General features: G+C 48.9%; 5 protein-coding genes across 5 annotated transcripts; 1 reads left to right on the top strand and 4 right to left on the bottom strand.

The window, feature by feature from the left end:
• Positions 1–591: 591 nt before the first annotated feature.
• Positions 592–3,163, bottom strand: I303_100953 (uncharacterized protein; the record flags this gene model as incomplete). The annotated part of the gene is made up of 2 exons (XM_018404323.1): positions 592–1,903; positions 2,085–3,163. 2 exons carry the CDS (start codon positions 3,161–3,163, stop codon positions 592–594), a joined length of 2,391 nt encoding a protein of 796 aa, XP_018266977.1.
• Positions 3,164–4,525: 1,362 nt separating this feature from the next.
• I303_100954 (uncharacterized protein) lies at positions 4,526–6,286 on the bottom strand (the record flags this gene model as incomplete). The annotated part of the gene is made up of 9 exons (XM_065968228.1): positions 4,526–4,657; positions 4,735–4,764; positions 4,829–5,056; positions 5,125–5,195; positions 5,258–5,360; positions 5,427–5,513; positions 5,584–5,712; positions 5,813–6,084; positions 6,223–6,286. 9 exons carry the CDS (start codon positions 6,284–6,286, stop codon positions 4,526–4,528), a joined length of 1,116 nt encoding a protein of 371 aa, XP_065824300.1.
• A 334-nt stretch (positions 6,287–6,620) lies between these two features.
• I303_100955 (uncharacterized protein) lies at positions 6,621–7,783 on the top strand (the record flags this gene model as incomplete). Its single annotated transcript, XM_018404325.1, has 2 exons — positions 6,621–6,887; positions 7,127–7,783. The coding sequence occupies 2 exons, from the start codon at positions 6,621–6,623 to the stop codon at positions 7,781–7,783; spliced, it is 924 nt and encodes a 307-aa protein (XP_018266979.1).
• A 411-nt stretch (positions 7,784–8,194) lies between these two features.
• On the bottom strand, positions 8,195–14,545 carry I303_100956 (uncharacterized protein; the record flags this gene model as incomplete). The annotated part of the gene is made up of 5 exons (XM_065968229.1): positions 8,195–8,290; positions 8,381–9,610; positions 9,680–10,925; positions 10,981–14,084; positions 14,309–14,545. The coding sequence occupies 5 exons, from the start codon at positions 14,543–14,545 to the stop codon at positions 8,195–8,197; spliced, it is 5,913 nt and encodes a 1,970-aa protein (XP_065824301.1).
• A 1,257-nt stretch (positions 14,546–15,802) lies between these two features.
• I303_100957 (uncharacterized protein) lies at positions 15,803–19,825 on the bottom strand (the record flags this gene model as incomplete). The annotated part of the gene is made up of 11 exons (XM_018404327.1): positions 15,803–15,981; positions 16,087–16,126; positions 16,245–16,359; positions 16,468–16,625; positions 16,711–17,078; positions 17,163–17,574; positions 17,658–18,167; positions 18,222–18,443; positions 18,507–18,843; positions 18,897–19,206; positions 19,312–19,825. 11 exons carry the CDS (start codon positions 19,823–19,825, stop codon positions 15,803–15,805), a joined length of 3,165 nt encoding a protein of 1,054 aa, XP_018266981.1.
• Positions 19,826–19,870: the final 45 nt, after the last annotated feature.

The raw sequence follows: 19,870 nt of genomic DNA on the forward strand, positions 1-19,870 counted from the left end.
GAAGGAAAGAAGCGTCATTCATTATGGATTCAACAGCAAAAAGGCAGACCGCTCTCGGATCTCGGTGATAACCGATTAGATCTCAGGCACGTACCACGAACGAACTGCGAACTGCCTGCAACATATATGTGGACGGAGAAGCGCCAACATCTGCAGAAGATAATTCATGATCTCGTAAAACTAAAGCTAAAGATAACAAACAACAAACAAAGTGTATACAAAATCATAGGTAAGGAGGTACAAAGAACGTTAGTAATAAGAGGGAAAGTGGTTGCACAACATGGGACGGAATGGGATGTATGAGATGAATGAACTATATACAGCATAATGAAATGGTCTACAACGGATAAAGAATGTCATGGTGATGATGAATATCACGAGGAGGCGCTGTGATGCCATTGAAATGTCTACTCAACTAGAAAGGCCAAAAGAATAAGAAATACTCGAGACAGGGAGAAGATAGTCGAAAAGATCAACCCAAAAGCGAATGAGTTTTCAAGGCAACTCGGAATACTCGAGGACTCGTAATTGCCCAATCACGAGCACAATCACAAAACAAGTGCCCAAGCACCCTTTCTTTCAGTATAAGCATCATAAGATCATTTCCGATCGCCGCAAAACAGCAAAAACACTTACATGGTGAATCTGGTCCAAGATCTTTCTTTTCCTCGAGGGCTTCTCCATTGGCGGCATCGGATGAAGAACCTCATCTTTCTTGTCTTTGATCCAATTTCCCTGCATCTTCTTGTCCCTTCTTCCTTCCCTTCTGACTCGTGACTTTAATTTGCCTTCTCGTGTATGGCGTCTACGATGCGAAGTGGGGGAATGCTTCATATGTGCAAATGGCAATGGGCCGTCTTTCTCGACATCCGTTGAGGTCTTATCCTCGATGCCTCTAAACTTCTTGAGATCGCTTATCAGGCGATCAAGCCCCCTCTTGGCTTGGTAAAGCGATTCAATGCTTTTCTCCTGCATGACTTCTGCTTGTTCTTCTAGCGCTTCAAATCGCTCTTCGACATATTCCGACAGACTGTCGAACATTGCTGAGGCTTTCGATAATTCTTCTGATGCGGACGGCGCATGTGATGCGAAGAAATCCGATAGCGAGTTCTTTAGCACATGTGCACCTCGAGCGGCGGTGTTGATACTTGTTCGAGTAGTATTCACGCCAATACGAACAGTTCTAGCCACGAAGGAATAAGTTGAGCCAAGTTCTTTCTCGAGAGTGGCTATGATGGGGCCAAACACAGAAGCTAGGTATATTGTGTAGGCGGACACAGAGCCGAAAGCCTTGTCAATAATGTCGTGTATGGATGAATGCGCCAGAGTCGAAAGACTGCAGGTACAATTCTGAGCTGCGACTTGAGCGGATGTGGCGTCCAACGAAGTGATGTTGTCGGTCTTGTTCGTTCTGAGAAGTTTCTGAGTAAGCTTCTTCGTAATGGAGGACCTGGACGCTTGTGAAGTCGAGGGGATGCTTAGTGCAACGACGTTGTTTCTGATCGACAACGCGCAACAAGGCTTAATAAAACCTCTCTGAGTGGTCTCCTGTTGCTCGTCAGCATCTTTCTTGGTCGATGCCGTGCTGAGCGGCATGGTTTCGGGCAGAACCAAAGAGGATAATGTCGCAAGTGCTTGCTGAATAAGTCGAGGGTCAGGCTGGACCGCTGTAATAGGAGTTGTACTGACGGAAGATTCCGAAGATGTGGAAGCAGGAGAGGCGAAGGGAAGATGGTCCCAGAAAGAGGTCGATTTGACCTGTGTTGGTGATACTGTACTTGTGGTCGCGCTGGAATACTCTTTCGGTTCTGGTACGAAGGGAACGAAGAAGCTGGAGCCGAACGATCGCAAGAGCGTGATTGATAGGAATGATGCGAGGGCGAAGTATGACACTCTTGTCGACCTGGGGGCAGTAGAGCGATGAGAGGCGTTCGATAGCGGAGGAGCGCGGATTAACGCCGAACAGAGTTGCGAAGGACAGGTCAGTCGCCATAGGTGAGGATGCCGAGTACACAGGGAAGTGGAGATCAGTCAACGCAACATCAGTCTAGAACGGTCAATCGCGCGCAGACAGGTGCACTCACCATTTCTTAGCAATGCTCTTGATAGCCTCAACGTTGTCTGAAGCTGAGATTTGTTTTCGTTGCATCTCCTCAATGACATCCTTCTCGCCCTCACTTTCGCCTGGATCTTCCGCAGCGAGCCAGCCTTGACTGACAGCTGCATCTTCAAGAAAAGTCTGTATCCTATCCTTCTTCGTCCTGGAGTCCTGATGCACGTCTATGCCACCGGAAGGATTCGGTACATGTGTACTCCTGAACGTTAGACCGTCTCCTTGTTCCGGCTCTGCCGCCGTGATATTGTCGTCACTTTGCAACAATTGGTACTCCCTATCATCTTCTCGGTGCCTATCTCCTTCTTCATTCTTAGGGGGTCTCCATAACTTGCTTGATTTGAGCCATGAGTCTTCAACTCCTCTGGTTACAGGACTGGAGCTCCTTCGCGGAGACATCTTGCCTAAAGCCGTTATAGGCGAAAGAGCCGGACCAACGGTCGTGCCTGCTCTGGACCTTGACGGCTGATCAGGATGAGCCATAGGTTTGAGCGCACTGAGCGAAGCGCTAGGCGTGAAGCCACCACTCAATGTACCAGATGATGACGTGGTGAACGATTCACCAGCGGGGAAGATGAGCTGAATACGATCGGACGAAGTATGCAATGTGTCGATCGATGACCCGAGCTTATGTGTGGAGGCTTCGGCATCTGTGTAGTCGTTCAGAGAAGGTGAGTTGACGAGAGAATCGTCTTCATGAGAAGGCTCGAGTATGACTGCGCCCGCATCGGCATCTTCGACATCGGCATCTCGTCCACCATCTGAAGAAGCGGACCACTGAGATCGAGCTTCGTGGTCGTGTTCGTGATCGTGATGTGAGTCGCTACTTGTATCGCTGAAGACCATATCTCCGAGTATCGAGGGACCGACGGAAGACTCTTCGACTTCCAACCAAGAGTCAGACAGGTCTGATGGGAAATCGTCATCGGAAGGAGGGGGAAGAGAGGACGAAGGTGATAGAGGTGGGGAAGAGGGCATCGTGGATGTCGATTGCTGTGAAGGGGTCGATGTGGGACGTTGGGCTGGATATTTCGGGTTGTTCTGGGTCATGTTGGATCTATCAAGCAGTGCGTGTGAGCCGACTCAGTCATACAGGATGAGCTGACGTGTGACGGAATCATACAGGCACGACGAAGAATTCAGGATGGTTCTCCCAGAGGACATCGGCAGGATACAACATGAATTGTGCGGAAACGGGATTCATCTATGAATCTGATCACTCGGCACAAACAGAAGTACCAAGTGAAGAGTGAATGATGCTCACGTGCGCTTATGTCGGCCAGGCTTTAGACCACGACTGAAAGCCGATTGTTCACCACCTCGGTCTTAGCCGGCTGGCGTCTATACTGGCTTGTCACTACCATTAATTGTCATAGTCTAAGTAGAGAATGGGAAGCGCGAGATATTGATTAAAGAACGGAGGATGGCAGGTGAAAAGGTGGGACTTTGACCATGCGCTTCAGTGAAGCGAGGTACTCACCTTGTGTGTAGAAAGGGGAGTATGACGAGCGGCAAATCTGTAATAGCGTGCACAGAGAAGGCGTTGTGATTGTATTTCTATGTGTGTTGAAGATTCGTCGGCAACATAAAGGGCGATGGGATTGATATGATGAAACAAAGACGTAACCTGATTGTGAGAGGGAGCGAGATGGGTGGAAGATGGAGGACTGAGGATACACGGTAATGAAGCGGAACAAACGAGTGGGAGATAGAGTAAGTCGCGGGAAAGGCGAAACCTTCGACTGTCACTCACCTTGTCCTGCGATTGTCAGATGTGGATCGGGGAGCCACGACGTGGATATCTTCGGCAGTGGATATCTGCCAGTACCTATATAGATATAGGTCAAGCAGATGGCTACATCGATGACGGAAGATAGAGATTAGAGGATAGACGATAGATGAGGATTCAGAAAGATATGATAAAGGAAAGAGGGATCTAAAATAGTAAGTAGGAATTGAATCTGAATCTGAATGGCATCAACCAAGTGAATCGTAATCTCAGGGTAAAATCCAATCCAATCCATAAAATGATCACCACTGATAACGCATTTCACAAATCGCATCTGATTCTTGCTTCTCACTTCCCACGATACTCACACGACGCAAGGGATGAACATGTACTGTTCATTCATACAGACCCACAGACACTCATGCATACATGCATACATCATCAAATACCCCATGAAATGTACTATGAGATACAGAAAGATACTCGTTATCATCACTGCTCTACCGGGGATAAGCGGTGCCACCCTTTCCCGCATCTACCTCGGGAGCCCCGCACCCAGTCAACTGATAGTGATCGTCTCGGCCCGTGGCGTTACCGGTTATATGTGAGTGGCATCTATATTTGTACTATTTTGGCTGTTGATCAACGCGATTTTCGACGAGGTCAGAAGGGTTGAACCGGTACTACGGGATAAGCGTCTGAGCTAGAGAGCCAATGATGGGTCTATAAGGACCTGTAGGAAGTCCAGCTGATATCCTGGTACTTCGCTCGTCCACTTCGTGCGGAGGCAAGACGTCAAATAGCTTAACACCGTCCTACAACAGACGATCGGAGCGTTTCAGAACTTGTCTCCAGTCCGAGGCACTTTGCTGGAAGGTAGACTGTCACTCACAGTCTCGAATACTCCCCATATACCGGTCGGCTAAGGAGATTCTCATCAGCATCGCGGAGTTGCATCAAGTAAAACGGAGATACGGTCGACTAACACTGATTCGACTCCTGATCACCTCGACCAATGCTCTCAAGCCTATATCATTGATCATTCTATTCTTCTCTACATGATCCATCATAGAAAACACGTGTCCGGTATTCTGAAGCAACAGAGTGTCATCTGTTGTGAAGGTGAAGGACGAGCCTAATCTAGGGTAAATTTCTGTCCTGTTGAATGAAGATTGCGGATTCGAAGTTTGCAGCCAAGCAGTCGAGTTGATGATCTGTCGGCAAGAGAGATCAGGTCAATGCGATCCCAGGAAGGGAAGACATGGTTCTGGTAAAAGCTTACCAAAGTCAGCATATTCTCGGAATAAGTCATCTCCGCTATATCATCCATGAGGCTGATCAACTCGGCGTGGCCTGCATTTCCAGTCTGGAATATCAGCATCATGCGTACAATCTATAATCAGGTCTGAGCTGACCTTGGGCAGAATCACTCCTTAACCTATCCTTAAAATGCGTGATGATTGTATCGACTACCAGTACCCTGGTCCGCGATGATGATGAGCTAGAGTTATCTACCGACTACAACACACCGTCAGCTGATGGGCTCATACGGTCAGAACATAGCTGGGGCCTGTTCATGCTCACCTCTTTCAGTTGAGCCACAGCTTCGAACAGATCTTCCAGCTTTAAAGCATTTACGACGACTATTCTTCTCAGAACGTGATTCGGCTCCTACACCCAGCATGATCAATTGAGCTTATCGGGTCATGATCAGTCGCGAAAGCTGATGAGGAGTGCTCACATCCACTCTCATGACCTCCAATATCTGCTTGGCCCTTTCAGGCGAGAACGATCCCTCAGTATCTATCCACGTACACATCGCCTCTTCATCCGCTATAAGAACTCGTATCGCAGCGTGCAAAGCTAGCAGCTATCAGAGTCATCAGCTCATTCGGAAAGTGGTGCGACATCTGACTTTCGCTTTGCCAGCTGACTGGTTTGTTGTGGATAGTAAGGAGAGGCGAGCTCACTGATTTGCCAACCTTTTCTGGTCCAGCCAACTCAATCAACCCTACTCCATCCCAGCCCTCAAACAGATCATCCAGACTCTGTACTCCAAATCCCGACCATTCAAGCTCGTCCATCGGAATTATATCGCCTGATATTGCAGAAGAGGTCGTTAGTCGGATACATTCTGAGACCAGGTATTCTAGCTGGACAGTCGAGAATATCGGGACGTCGTTCAGGATGGTGGAGGGTGCAGTGAAAATGAGGGATTCGGTCGTTTTTATACCTGCTGCTTCTGTAGGGGTAAAGCAGACACTCAGCTCAAGCACAATTCGGACCCAGCTGGGATCCATCACAGTCACCCGTCGATCGGAGATACTGCTGCCTTACGCCTTTGCTATGACTGCAAGGAGAGAAAGGGAAGTTGACTTACCTAAATCTGGGATGAGATTGGCCAATTTCGGAGGTAGAGATCCGGAAAGCCGTTTGAGCAGCATTGTGGACAAACGAGAGGCGCACCTCCCCCTGACTGGCGTGACAGCGATGTGTATATGGTTCTTGTTGACTTACTATAGGCCTAAGTTGTGGGAAGAAGGAGATGAGGAAGAGCAGCAGGAAGAGAAAGTGGTCATCCTCCACTTCTGTTTTGTCGCGTCCAGTCCATCTTCGACTGAAGTGGGTCCGAGCGTAACTTGATTTATTCGAATTCATGATATACAACTGTGCTCATATCGCAATTACTTCATCTCACGACCATAAGCATCATAAGATTGAGACCAACACCCCGTTTCAACCTGTACCAAGTCGACGTGAAGCATCGCTGCTGTCGCGATGTCCTCTTCTCATACACAAGCACAAGCACAACCATTCAAGACCGATTCCCTTCTCCCCACTTCTCTTCCGTCCGCGACACTAGGCAGGAGGCGGCATCTCGTCTCAACCAACCAAACGCAATCAGGAGCAGACGACGAGAATCTTACAACCGAAGAGAGGGCTCAAAAGATATTAGATGCAGAGCATGAAAAGTGGAACGAGCGGATCGATAAAGAGATTAAAGGGGTCGTAGATGGTCTAAACGATCTGGTCGAGTTGGCCGATGTGAGTTTCATCTATCCCGATGAGCTGAGGTTGAGCGCTAGGTATCATCATCATCGTCATCATCATCGCACGCTATGCTACCAACGGCGGTGATCATTACCGCTCACACTCAGACTTATTCTCGTTCTCACGATCACTGCCATGGTCACCCTCACACTCATACTCGGAGACTCAAATCACATCTATCTAACACAAAACCGAAAATCAATTGTAAGAATGCTAATGGAAATCCATCACAGATAGGCACCGCACCTTCTCCTTTGATCGCATCGACCCTCCCCCTTCATCTGCCTTTACGCACCTCGTCCCTCATTCGATCCGCGCAGAACATACGCGATATAGCGCACGAGTTGAAACTGCTCCTTGTCTTAGGGGACGAGACGAGTACAGTGCAACGTCGGGATGCAGAGATGGATTTGCTAAGGAGGGATATAGCACAGAGGAGAGGGGAGGTGATCAAAGAATTTGGGGGGTTGTTAGGTGTCGCCGGAAATCAAAATCAAAGTCAAAGTCAACGTCAAACCCAAAATCAAAATCAAGAAAAAGATGTTATGGATACTTCAACCCAAGATCCTGCTATACCGTCAGACACAACTATAAATTCGACCTCAACCTCAACTGTCATACAGGATCAGCAAAATAACATCCCTCCGACTTCAATTCCGGCATCGGTACCCGTGCCAGGTCATTCACCTTCCGCCGACCAAGCTCAATCACTAAGCACAGAAAACAACCAGGCGACTGATCATACGAACCGAATTGAGTCAAGCACGACACCACTTCCAGGCCCGGAGTCGGAATTCATGGAGATAGATAAGGATCACTCCAACAACCAAGCCGACCAGGCCGACATTCACGAAGACGAAGATGAGGACGATTTCGAAGAAGTCTCTTAAGGCGAGGCTTATATTGCACTACCAGATTTCCAGATCCAAAATCCAAAGATCCAAAAGACTTATCCAGCGTTCTTACAGCAGCACTTCCACAAGCTTGATCCATATGATCGAGCGAAACAGTATACCCAGCACTCTCATACCATATATAAGATAAGCTTACATGCATATTTGATCTAGATACTATAATGACTATAAATTGACAAATCTATCGTGTCTTAGATCAATAGAAGGGGGTGTCATTTGTTGATCCCCATAGTGTTTAGTATATATCTTGCAAATGACGCCCCTAGTGAGTGTGCAGATTTCAGAATCGAATTTTAAAAGATGTCAATGATATAAGGTGATTTATAAATTTGTACAACAGCAAAATAACCAGCAAAATAACCCTGACGCCTACTCCCACACCCACTCCTACTCCTCTCCTTCATGGAACGGCCAAGCAACCGTCAATCTAGGCGGAGCTCCATCCATCTTACCGACCCCTCCATCAGACCACCATTCGTCGTACTATAGCGTCAAATCAACGCAAAACACGACGATATCAGCATATCTCCCAAGACAAGAAAAGCAGAACGGACAACTAAATGGATCACGCACCTCTTTCTGAGCATCTTCAAGTTCAGCCAGCATCCGAATAGCATAAGCATGCAACCGTTTATCATATCCTCGGTCCTTGGTCTCATATTCGTGGCTCAGACTAGAATGACTCGCACTGCCATTCCCATCTACTGATCTGAGTTTCTCTTTATCTTCATCCTTGATCAAGTCTTCCAGCGCACTAGCAGTTTTCGGAGGAAGGAGGGAAGATCGTTTGCTGAACGATTTAGACATGTGCGGGGAAGGCGGTTCCCTCTTGCCATTCGGGCTCACGGGAGTTTGCGTCTTCGTCAGATTGAGAGAACCCTGACTGGCACGTTTATCGCTATTATTGCCGTTGTTGAGTAGAGATTTAGAAGGTGAGGTAGGAAGTTGACTGTTTGGTGTTGGCGTTGGATCAAACGTATCCGATCGAGGGGAAGTAGTTGGTAATTCAAATTCGAAAGAAAAGTTGGCATTCTTTGGCGATCTGGCAGCGGACGAGTCCAACAGGGAAGGAGAGCCAGTCATGATCGATGGGGGTTTACCTTTCCTACTGACCTGTCCATGTCCACTCGCCAAGGAATCATGGTTCAGAGTGGGTGACGATTCTTCGGTGTGTACTTCAGGAATGGTCATTCTAGGTGAAGATTTGTTGATCTCTGGCGATGATCCAAATAGCGTCGGCACAGTGGTGGGAGGTGAGAGCGTGGGACTTTCGCCTAATACAGGCGTATTCGAGGGTGAAGGCGAATTGGAGGAACTATCTTTCCTCTGCTTCTTCTTGGTTCCGAATGACTTCTTCAACCAATTCGTAGCTTTCCCAATCTTTCCGGAGGATCCCGGTACATCATCGCCATCTACCTTTGGACCGGCTCCAGGTCCAGTCCCATCGTTCGAAGATGAAGGTCGTTCTGCGTTATCGACTCCCAACCCCAAACCTAGACCTAGGAGCTTCTCAGCCTTGTTGATAGGCGCCACGTATTTCGGACTATCAGCTACCATAGTAATCGTAGATTTACTCCTTGGCATACCGATACTTCCGAAGCCAGTCTCAGACACTGGTGTAGAAGGTACCGGCTCGTCTTTGGTGCTGCTTTCCTCCTCGAGACCATATGCTTTAGGTTCGAGTTCATCATGTCTGCGCTTGATACGATCAAGTCGAGTCTGAAGGAGTTTGACAGATTCAATCTCCACTAAATGCGCTGGGCCATCTTCTTTCTTCGTATGTATATGACCTAATCGGAAGACCTGATCATCAAGTTTCGTCAGCTTATTATTCACTACCAGATGTGATCCGAAAAGTTGCAGAAGACTCACGACGAGTCGCAAGATGTACGATCGGACAGATTGAGACCAAAACAATAGAAGTCTTTCGAAAAGTCCTTTTTGCAATAGCAATCCCAAGCATAGTTCCTCCCTGTCTTCCGGTCGAGCAGTCAAGACTTCCCAATGGGTGAATACGAAGGCAATAGCTTTCACCAGAGTCAGAGCATGTTCACCTTCTGTCAAGATTAAGCGTATCACATAGATCAGGTGAGGTACATCTAATAAGGAATACACCGGCTGGTGCTCGAGTTGATGAGGCGAATGACCTAATTCCGAAATCGAGAAGGAAGTGGTTTCGTAAGGCGGATCGACAATTCCATCTAACAGATCAAAGAGCGAGAAGATGCCTTTCGGTGCGTAAAGGGAAGTCTTGGAAATTAAATTCTTAGTCCAGATATCGATCATGTCCGTCCACAATTGAGTTCCGTCACATTCAATCATTCTTTTCCTTTCATAGTCCGGTATCATCACTTTGAGATTGGCGAACGTAGATATTGTTTCCACCAAACGCCGATTAGCGGTCTCAAGTACGGGCGGTTTTTGCGATCCCCTGAATCCGGCCGTTTCTGTAGCTTCGAAATTACTAGATGATGAGGAAGTGGTCACCGCGTTGACGGAACCAAGGATGTACGAGTGACACTTCTTAGCGAAGATCGTAGCCAGATGAGCGTATCCTGGCGCTCGCATCAACTCGCTGGCTGGTAAAGGTCGCTTGAGCGCTTCATAATATCCGACTACGGGGCCGAGGTAAACGGCCAGCTGTCTGTGATATGCTCTGTAGAAGGCTGGGAACAGTTCAGAATCGTCAGACTGCCATCTTCGGAGCCAGTTGCCAGGTTGGAAAAGGAAAGCGTCTCTTTCTTCTTCTGTTGGAAATTCGGCGGATAAAGCGGCCAGTCGAGCGGTATATGCTCGAGAATTGTCGAAGCACAAAGGAAGGAGATGTTGCGGGTAATCGGGTTTGACTGGACATTGCGGTACACCCATCATGATATTCTTGGTGAAGCGCATGAGAGCTCCCTTCGGAGGCTGGAGGACAGTGACTAGTTGTTCTCCAACGTGAGGTATTCTGAAGAACGCGAATGCGAGGAATCGACCACTGAATAAAAGCGTGTTGTGGAAAACACCTTTGGCGCCGAGCTTGTTCATGACGAAGGTCATACACTTGATCATCATTTGAGTGAACTTCGCTTGATGGGCAGGTGACCGCTTCAAAGCTTGTTCCGAGAGACAAGCACTGTTCATATACCTGTCAGCCTCTCCCGAAGTAACATCGCTTTGAGCGCGCTCACCTTTCAACGACAGCTGCTAGGCCCTCGAGACATGCTCCTCGTTCGTTTGCGGGCTGCTCGACCCGTAGCTCAAACAAAAGCGCATCGCACCACTCGAAGCAGGCAGCTCGAAGCATGAGGTAAGCTGGCTCCTCGGACGGATCATAGGCTCTCCGATCAACCTCAAGCATCATGTTGAGCAGATCATTACGGAGCATCGTGGCTCTGTCGGCTGAAGTCACACCCTGCGAGGGATACCTGAACGCGTAAAGTAATCGCTCAACTTCTTTGCCCAAGGCTCGAATGGTCAGATTTGGATCGGGGTTGACGATTTGACTCTTGCTCATTAGTGACATGACTCGTTGTCTTGGTTTAGGCGATTCTTCGTTGTCTTGGACCACCTTGATCTCAGTTTCGACAGGTTTCGGAGGTTCGATGATTGCTGCAGAAGCCAATGCCGCCGGGGTTGCAGGCAGAGGTATATCGGGTGCTACGTTGAGCTCGATGGGTTTCTTGGCCAAAACCGGGTTTTCTTTGGGCTCGATCGGTTCTGGCGTGGGAGTGTCAGCTATGATCGTGCCTTCTGGCGAGATCTCGCCGAAACCCAGTCCATCTAGGTGCCTTTGAGGAGGCGTTTGAGGCGGCGACGGGGAGGGAGTCTCGTTCGTCGATGATGCGTCTGATGGTGTTCTCGCATGATCAGAAGAAGATATTCTGGACGAGTCCGATCTTCTCCTGGACCTCGATCGAGAGGGTGATGGCGATGAAGATCTTGCGCGACTCATTCCTGGTGCAGGCGGCAATTGCTTCTCCAGGGGCGTGTGCATCTTACTGAGTGTCGGGGGGGAGGATGTCGATGATGCAGCTGCAAAGAATTTAGCTACTGAGGGTGAGATGTATGCCGCATTCGTAGTCGGATTCACAGTCGCGCCAAAATCACTTGAAGATTTCCAGAAATCTTCCAGCATCGGCAGACTCGTTGTCGGTCCATCGAAACTCTGGGATCTTCGTCTCTCCGAGGCGGTCCGTTGAAGCCTGGGCGGAAGAGGCGCTGCACGTGGTGATCTAGTAGAATAAGATCTCGCTGGCGACTCCCTTGCCGCAGCGTTGGCTCTTCGATAGGGGCTGCGAGGACTTCTAGGGGATCTTCGAGGCGTCGTAGGCGATGCACCGATATGCAACGCTCGATCATTGAAATTTTCAAATCCTAGATCAAAGTCCAGATCAAGGTCAGGTAAAGAGAGTAAATGTAGCGATCTTGAGTGTTTGATAGGCGAGATTTCGACGGGGGCAACAATTGTTGCTCGAGGCGTTGATGCTGAAGTGTCCGGTAGTCTGCCTATCGACGTTATCTCCTCTACTTTGGGTGTAGGCGCGATATCGGCAGGAGGAGCGAGGGACACCCTGTTAGCCATTGCGCTTAGATACGGCAAAGAAGAGGAGGGTATCATTTCCGATGACGGAGTTTCAGGCGATTTCTCAGAGGGCGCAGAGGCGGGTGAGGCAGTTTGGGTCGATGAGGCAGGCAGTGGCAGCTGGGTCGCCGGCGTGTTTGAAACGGGCGGACGAGACGCAGATGGACCGGCCACGCCGAGCAGCGGGGATGTCCCCGTCGAGGCAGCCCGTAGCATCGGTGGTGGTGTAGGGTACATCGACCGATCAGCCGATAAAGACGCTCTGCCTTGCGAATGAGGAGGACTGCGGCTATGCGTTTGAGCTGGAGATGGAGAAGGTTGGAAACCCATCGACGGCCTTCCAATTTGTTCGCCTGAAGGTCTTCGCAGCTCATCGCCTGATTTTCGTCTCAGCTCGTCTCCAGATGGTCGTCTGAGCTCATCGCCCGATGGCCGCCTGTTGTTCGTAGTCGATACCTCGGGACGTTCTCTCTCCTTGCCTTTCCCGCTCGCACCTCGTTGGAATAGGGCTTTCAAAGCGCCAGAGCTTTTCTTCAACGAGAGCCCAGTTCCCTTCTTTTCAGCATCGACTGGTGGAGCAAGTGCGGCAGTACTAGCAACTCCGAGTGTTCTTTGCTGCATTGCTCTGATCTCCTTCTTGGATGGAGCGGCCTCTTTAGGCGTACGGAGCAAGTCTTCAGATTTTCGGGTGAACAAAGGGGGCTTTTCGACCTTTGGTGCGCCATTCCGCCAGCTAGGGCCAGCCAAATTGGGTGAAGCAGCATCCAATAAGGAGTTGGGCGGAGTAGACAAGGAAGTTTGTCTCGATCCAGGCGCAGGCGAAGGACTGGTACTTCTCAGCTGATCAAGAGATTTCCTGCCTCCCTTGGGGGGCTGAGGCGAAGGCGATAGGGGTGGTGCGGATTGATTCCTCCCCAAAGGCGGTCTATCTGTTGCTGTAAGATCACCGCTAACCTTCTTCACAGGGACCATTTTGGCAACAGGTAGTCTCGCTTGACTCCGTGCTGGTACGGTAGGCTTTTCATTAGAACTGTCAGACTCGTCATTCGGGGTATCGATATGTATCCAATTCTGACTCAATCGGCTCTCCTTGACTTCTAAGGGTGGTGGTGTTTTCCCTCTGTTTGGTGGGATGTTGAGTGGTTTTGTAGAGCCTCGATACTTATTCTCGCTGATGAGCGGTGTTGGTGGTAATGGTCCTTGCGCCATCGGAGGAACTTGAGTTCTGTTCGGGGTAGGCGAATGATTCTGGGGCTGTATGGACTTCGCACGTTGAACAGCGATCGGCACCGACGGTGAAGACGAATGGTCAAGCGTACTGCCGGATGCCGAGGCGATGATGGGATTATGTTCGGTCTTCGTGGAATGAGGGGTCTTCAACGTCCTGCTGGATGTAGAAGCTGTTGTCGACAACGAGTTTGTGGATGCGCTTGCACTTGCACTTGGAACACTTGTATTGGGTCCAGGAGACCTGCTCCTTCCGCTTCTGCTACTGTTACTATGTCCACTGGCACTACCGCTCAAACTCTTTTCGGTGGTGGCACTGGCCGACTGCAGGGTCGATGTCGGACTCGAAAACAGTGGAGATTTGGGAGGAGTGGGATACGCTGGTGTCGGGTAGTAGAGCGGTCTATTCGGCGCGGGTGAAGTCGAGCGCGATGACTTTTGAGCGACAGCAGGTCTATTGTAGAGCGTAGAGTACGGGTCAAGCTGGATCGCCGAGTACAATTCGTCAGTATCGTAATGATCACCACTTTTCGCTTGATTGTACAGTCGTCCAACGATGTTCATTCCTTGCACCAAGGTATCCGTGTTGATCTACACAACCTTTCATCACTTCCTTTATGCCCCCAGCTGCTCCAGTCCGGCTCTCGATTACCAGGACGAGCAAGAAATAATCGATGCCGATGAGTGTTCTGACAGTCTGCACTCACGTTTTGTACGCCTAATTCAGCAGCTTTACCAATAGCTCCTACACCACCACCAAGAACGACCGGAGGTCCCGTACTTCCACCTCTCCTCCTGGAAGATCGCAATTCCCTTCCATTGACTTTCCTACTAATTGATCCACTGGCATATGCATTGGAACTGACATTCCCATTTGAGCTCGCAGAAGCTGGGGCAGGCATCTTGAGAGGTATCGTCGTGGCTGTGGCCGCGGCTGCGGACATGGTTTGATGGTGAGGATTGTGAGAACGCGACGAAGAAGAGGTGGAAGACGTTCTTTGTGACATTATTTCGCACTTTAGGCTAGATTGTGTGTGTACCGAATTCAATTAGCGATTTGTTCAAAGGGGTTGCGAGAGCAACAAGGGAAGTTTCAGATGTAGAGAGAAGACGGGTTGATTAGGATGGACACATTGATAAGTGGTTAAACCAAAGGCAGTGATATGGTGGAAAAGGCATAACGATAGAGGTTTAGTGTGGTTTGAATGTCTGATTTCCTTTGGATTGGTACTTACACAAAGGGATCCGTTCCACCACCGTGTCTAGCCCTTGATCTGCTGGCCTAACGATCGTCTGTTAGGCGGTCCAAAATGCTGACTTCTAATGAATGGTCATACGCGACAGTATGTGATTGTGCGCGAATATGAAGTATGAAGGACCAGCTCGAACTCTACTTCTTGTTGGTGTGATACCCAAGAGTTTGTTTGTATCGTGCACAGACCGTTGTTTCGTCGAGTTTGTCTTGCTGTCAATCGTCCAATTGATCGTCAATCCTCGTGGGACTTATGTGTGTATGTTTCGTGTGTCTCGTGGATCAAACTTCCTATACTGCGTCAGTCGCGTTTGACCATGCAGACTTCTTGCGAACGATCTATCAAAATGATGATTGATGAGTTAAGATGAGCTGAGCTGTAATCTCAGGTCTATGCTGTCCAGGTAGAAGTAATGTTCCCAATCATATAAGACAAAGCACTCTCAATCTCAATCTCAATTACTTTTGTTCTTGTTCTTGTTCTTGCTGGAAAAGAAAAAGCACGCACGCGCCTCTCCTTACTCGAACTTCTTTTGTCCTGACCTGACATCCTGACGCCAATAAAACTCCGATTTCCCACGTTTCGCTCAGAAGAATTACCTGAAAAGGTAAAATTATACGGGCAGTCACGCACAAGCACGTGAGAAATCACATAAAACCTTCTTACCTTGATAGAGAGTTACGTTGAAACGCGTCGATTTTGTCCAAGATTAGATCTTCGGATGACGTCCATAAACCCTATACGCTGTACGAGCGTACGAGTACGAGCTAATGTTCTCAGGTACAAGCACGCACGCACGAGAGGGTGATATATAGGGCCAGCCAGCCATGCAAGAAAGAGAAGCGAATGATACGTGCTTTGCGTATATGCGTAAAATGGATTACATGGTATCGCAATCTTTCATACACATCCACATTACAACATACAACTAGAGCGAAGACCCCCAAGCTACCGCTGACCAAGACCTAACTTAATCTTGAAAGAAGTACTCGGCGTCGGGGCATTATCGATAATATCCACTGGTGTGTACGGTCCCCCAAATGCCGATGGGGTTCCACCTCCGGTCGACATCGAGGGTGAAGGAGCCACAGAAGACGGGTTGAACATCGGGCAATTCCTGTTTGCCTCTGTGCACATGAAGCGCGTGATGACCAATTGGCATCAGCACATCAATCTCACTCATCACTCGTCTAATCGGTTTTAACAGAAAGTCGGAATAGGTAATAACTCACTCGTATGTCCAACTTGCCCACATGCACCGCATTTTCGTTTCTGCAGAAATCGGACGAGCGCAAAGATCAGCTTCTTCTTCTGCCAATTTGCTTTTCCTTACTCCTTACTGGATACGCATCGCTTGTAACAAAAATAGAACTTGAATTGAATCACTCACCCCTCCATCCATATCGACACCGTCAACCTCATTGTCCAGCGTCTTGCCCTGATACTTCCTCCTCATCATACGTCGTTGTTGATTCAACTTATACTGCTCGATCTTCTTCCTCAGCCTGTGACCAAGAAAAAGCAACCAAATCATCAGTTGTGCTTCCCGTACGCGTCACTCTGAATTGCTAAAGCAGGAGCAGAAGCAAGTGAATCCCAGACACCGGACTCACGCAGCTTTCCTGATCTCATCATCTTCCGTATTACCAGTCGGCGCCAACTGATCATAATTATCCATATAGAACTCCAATTTCTTATCTTCCAATCGTCTGAGATAACTAGCTATAACAGCCGGATCTCTGACAATCTCAACTTGTTCTTTGCCCTTGATCTATTGCGCACAACCCACAGAAATCCTGTTAGTAACGAGGACGAGTATGGTTGCCGCATGCTGAAGTTTGAAGACGAGCACAGACCTTTCGTTTGATACGTAATACTTTCCCAGCAGTCGGATTTGCTCCAGTATACGCACTCTCCCCATCAAGACTCATCGCAGGCGACATCTCTCTCGGCGAATCAGCATACATCGGCGTGTGCGCCATCGAGTTGCCTCTGGAGAACGCTCTTCTGCTATCCGCTCTATTGAACCTGGGACCCAGACCGGCCGGTGTCGCTACATTCAGTCGATTCAAAGAATCATCGTCCTCGATATCGGGCGGTGTGGGATTCGACAAGGAATTCCATTGAAGGTCCCATACTTTCCTCTTCTCTTCCTCGTATATCCTATTTTGTTCGGCATTCGAAATCTTGACCACCGCCCCGCCAGCTTTGTCCTCGGCTTCCACTGCAGGGAACAATACCGATCAGTTTAGAGTCTTGGTCACTTTCGCGCTGTAGATGAGAAGGTATCAGATATTGCATAACTCACATCGTCGACCCGCTTCAGTTTCCCCTTTCCTCAAGAAATAGTTCTTCATATTGGTTCGTAAGAAGCTGAATCCTTCGCCCCTACCCGTCGGGTCTCCTTCTCCATGAACGATAAGCCAGGCCTTCTGAGCTTCGGCGAGTTTGTAATTATGGGTAGTTGACCAGACCGCAAGTTGCTGTTCGATGTCTAGGCCTGTATCATCATCTTCGTCCTCTTGTCCACCTTCGGCCGTCTTGTGATATCCTGAATCATGCAGATGTCGAGCACCAACTTGCATCGCCTCGAAGAGAGCCGCTGCCTCAGGTGAACAGAGTTCGAGAACTTCTTTTCGTTCCGAGGGGAAAGAGTATTCCGGGTTAAGCATCCAATATCCTTGATTCGGCCCAGGCCCTCTGGCAAAAGTCAAGAATTCCTACAGTCATCATCGACACATTCGTCAGCTTGGTCTTGGGTGATGTAACTCAGACATCTCGTTGGGCTCACATTCCCCTTGACCTTTAGCCTCTGCCTCATCTGCAACTCCGTCTGATCGGGGAAATATTTGAGTAATTTGGCCATCTTGAAGCGCTTTTGCTTTGATTTCTGGATCAACAGCCAAGCGATAATCATCAACCTCATCTTGGAGGTGTTCGTGTTCTTCCTTGCGTGCGGTGCATGGACTTCAGACTCGTTAGGAACTGTCTGACCGACAGTGTATAGGTTATTGATCGCTCGGATATGGAAAGATGAATGGCCGTTTATAGTCTGTCGTATGACTAGGAAATCGGTGGTTTCGGGTGTATGTCGGAAGATTGGTGCTCTGATAAGATTGTTGTGTAGGACCTGGGTGACACTTCCCCTATCTACGTAACCAAGCATGAATGGCTCTGCGTCTCCGGGGTTGAGTATCGATGGTTGACCGAGATCCAGCTTAGGCACGCTTTCGTCTTTGTCGTCCTTCTTTCGGTAATAATTGACGATGGTGGTCCCCATCCCGTAATTGCTCATTATAGGCGGGTATTCCTCCTGTGTAGACTGGTCAGTGTTTGTATCCGCAGTGAGACTGATCATCCTACTCACAGAGAACTCTAAGAGTACATAGGGGCCTTTCTCGGCCAAGGTAAGGTCTTTTGTCGTCTTGAAACGCTCAGAAGGATCAGCAACGATCTGCTTTTTCTTCGAGCTGACTGCAGCGGAAGGGTTCGACTTAAGTCGTGAGAAGGAGAATGCGACGCCCGTGGGGAATTGCAAGGCAGGTCGATGCCATGATCTTGCTTCTGATTTGGTGAAAGTCGTTTTGTACTATCACGAGCTGACGACATCAGCTTTGATCACACGGCGTGCAGCTAGGTGAATTACGCTTACGAAGGGCAATTGCAATTGTCTCGCAGGATGAGAATGAAACACTTCGATAGCTCCGAATGTCTGCCTGATCCGATATCGAGCTTCCCGAGAATGCTCGTAAAGATGATCATTGGACATGTTGAACGGATCTAATTTCGCTGTCGCGGGCTGCGCTGCTGCGGCTTGGGCTGCTGACCTCTTCGCAGTGGTGTCGGTTGTGCTTTCCTCTTCTTCGCTATCGATCAACTCCGGAGATACACGCCTTGCATCCCAGATTACGTCGTTGAGCCAATCACCGGAATCTAGTATCCCATTACGTGGCGCAAGCGGTTCGAAAGGAGTAATAGCCGGAGCGTCACTGTCAGAAATGTCAGCTTAGTCCATGGAGAGGCCGTAGGACACTCAGCTCACGTCGAGCACATCACAATGCCCTTCTCCCATTCTTCAAGCTCCAAAGCATGCCCTATCAGGCCACCTTGCCAGTCTGACATGCCATCAACTCCAGGAAGGTCATACTGAGAATTTACATCTATGGGAGGTCTAGTCATCTCCTTCTTGCGTTTCGACCTCGCGTCCTTCACCCAATCTTTGTCGAAGTAAGCGCCTATAGGAGCTTTGTAGTTGGGCTCGCTCAGAGTCGTGATGCTTAGATGAGGTAAGGACGGGAGGAGGAAGCTCGCCGGAAGATTAGGCATCGTATTAGGGTCTATGCTGAATGACACTGTAGAGATATCAGTCCCGCTCTTGAGTCTTGCCTGTCCAGCCTGCTGAAATCGTGCCATTCCGCCAAGTCCTTGAGAGAAATACTGGTGAATGCACAACTTACATTCTTTACCGTTCTCCAATCTTCGTTTCTTCCGCTTCTGCATCGCCAAAATCCGCTTATCCTGAGGCGTCTCGTAGAACACTTCGCTCATTCTGAGCCTTTTACCCTTCTCGAACCCCGGCCAAATCTTCATCACCTGTTCCAACTCTTTCTCTTTCTTGCTTTTCACACCATCAACCATCTTGGCTTTGCCTTTATCTCCCAAAGAGAGATTATTAGCTAATGCCATACCTTTTCTAATCCATCTTTCTTCTTCTCTCTTTCGAGCTTCTTCAGCCCTTTTCCTCGCTTCGGCATCTTCTTCTGCGTCTCCATCTCCATCGAGAAAAATATCGTCCTCGTATTTGTCTTCGTTGTCATCTTCAGCTTCTATCTCTGCGATATGCTTGGACGAGCTTGCTGCTCCTTCGCCCAAAAATGAACCGAGAGAGGATAAGTCGATCCCTGCTCCAGCTAAGACGCTTGAGAGACCGAAGGAAGCCACGGACCCGAGAGCTTCGTCCTCGGAAGCCATCTCGCCGGTCTTGTCTTTGGGATGTGGCCGACCAACTCAACTCAA

Source organism: Kwoniella dejecticola, chromosome 1 (genome assembly GCF_000512565.2).
Source record: "Kwoniella dejecticola CBS 10117 chromosome 1, complete sequence".
NCBI classification, from domain to species: domain Eukaryota; kingdom Fungi; phylum Basidiomycota; class Tremellomycetes; order Tremellales; family Cryptococcaceae; genus Kwoniella; species Kwoniella dejecticola.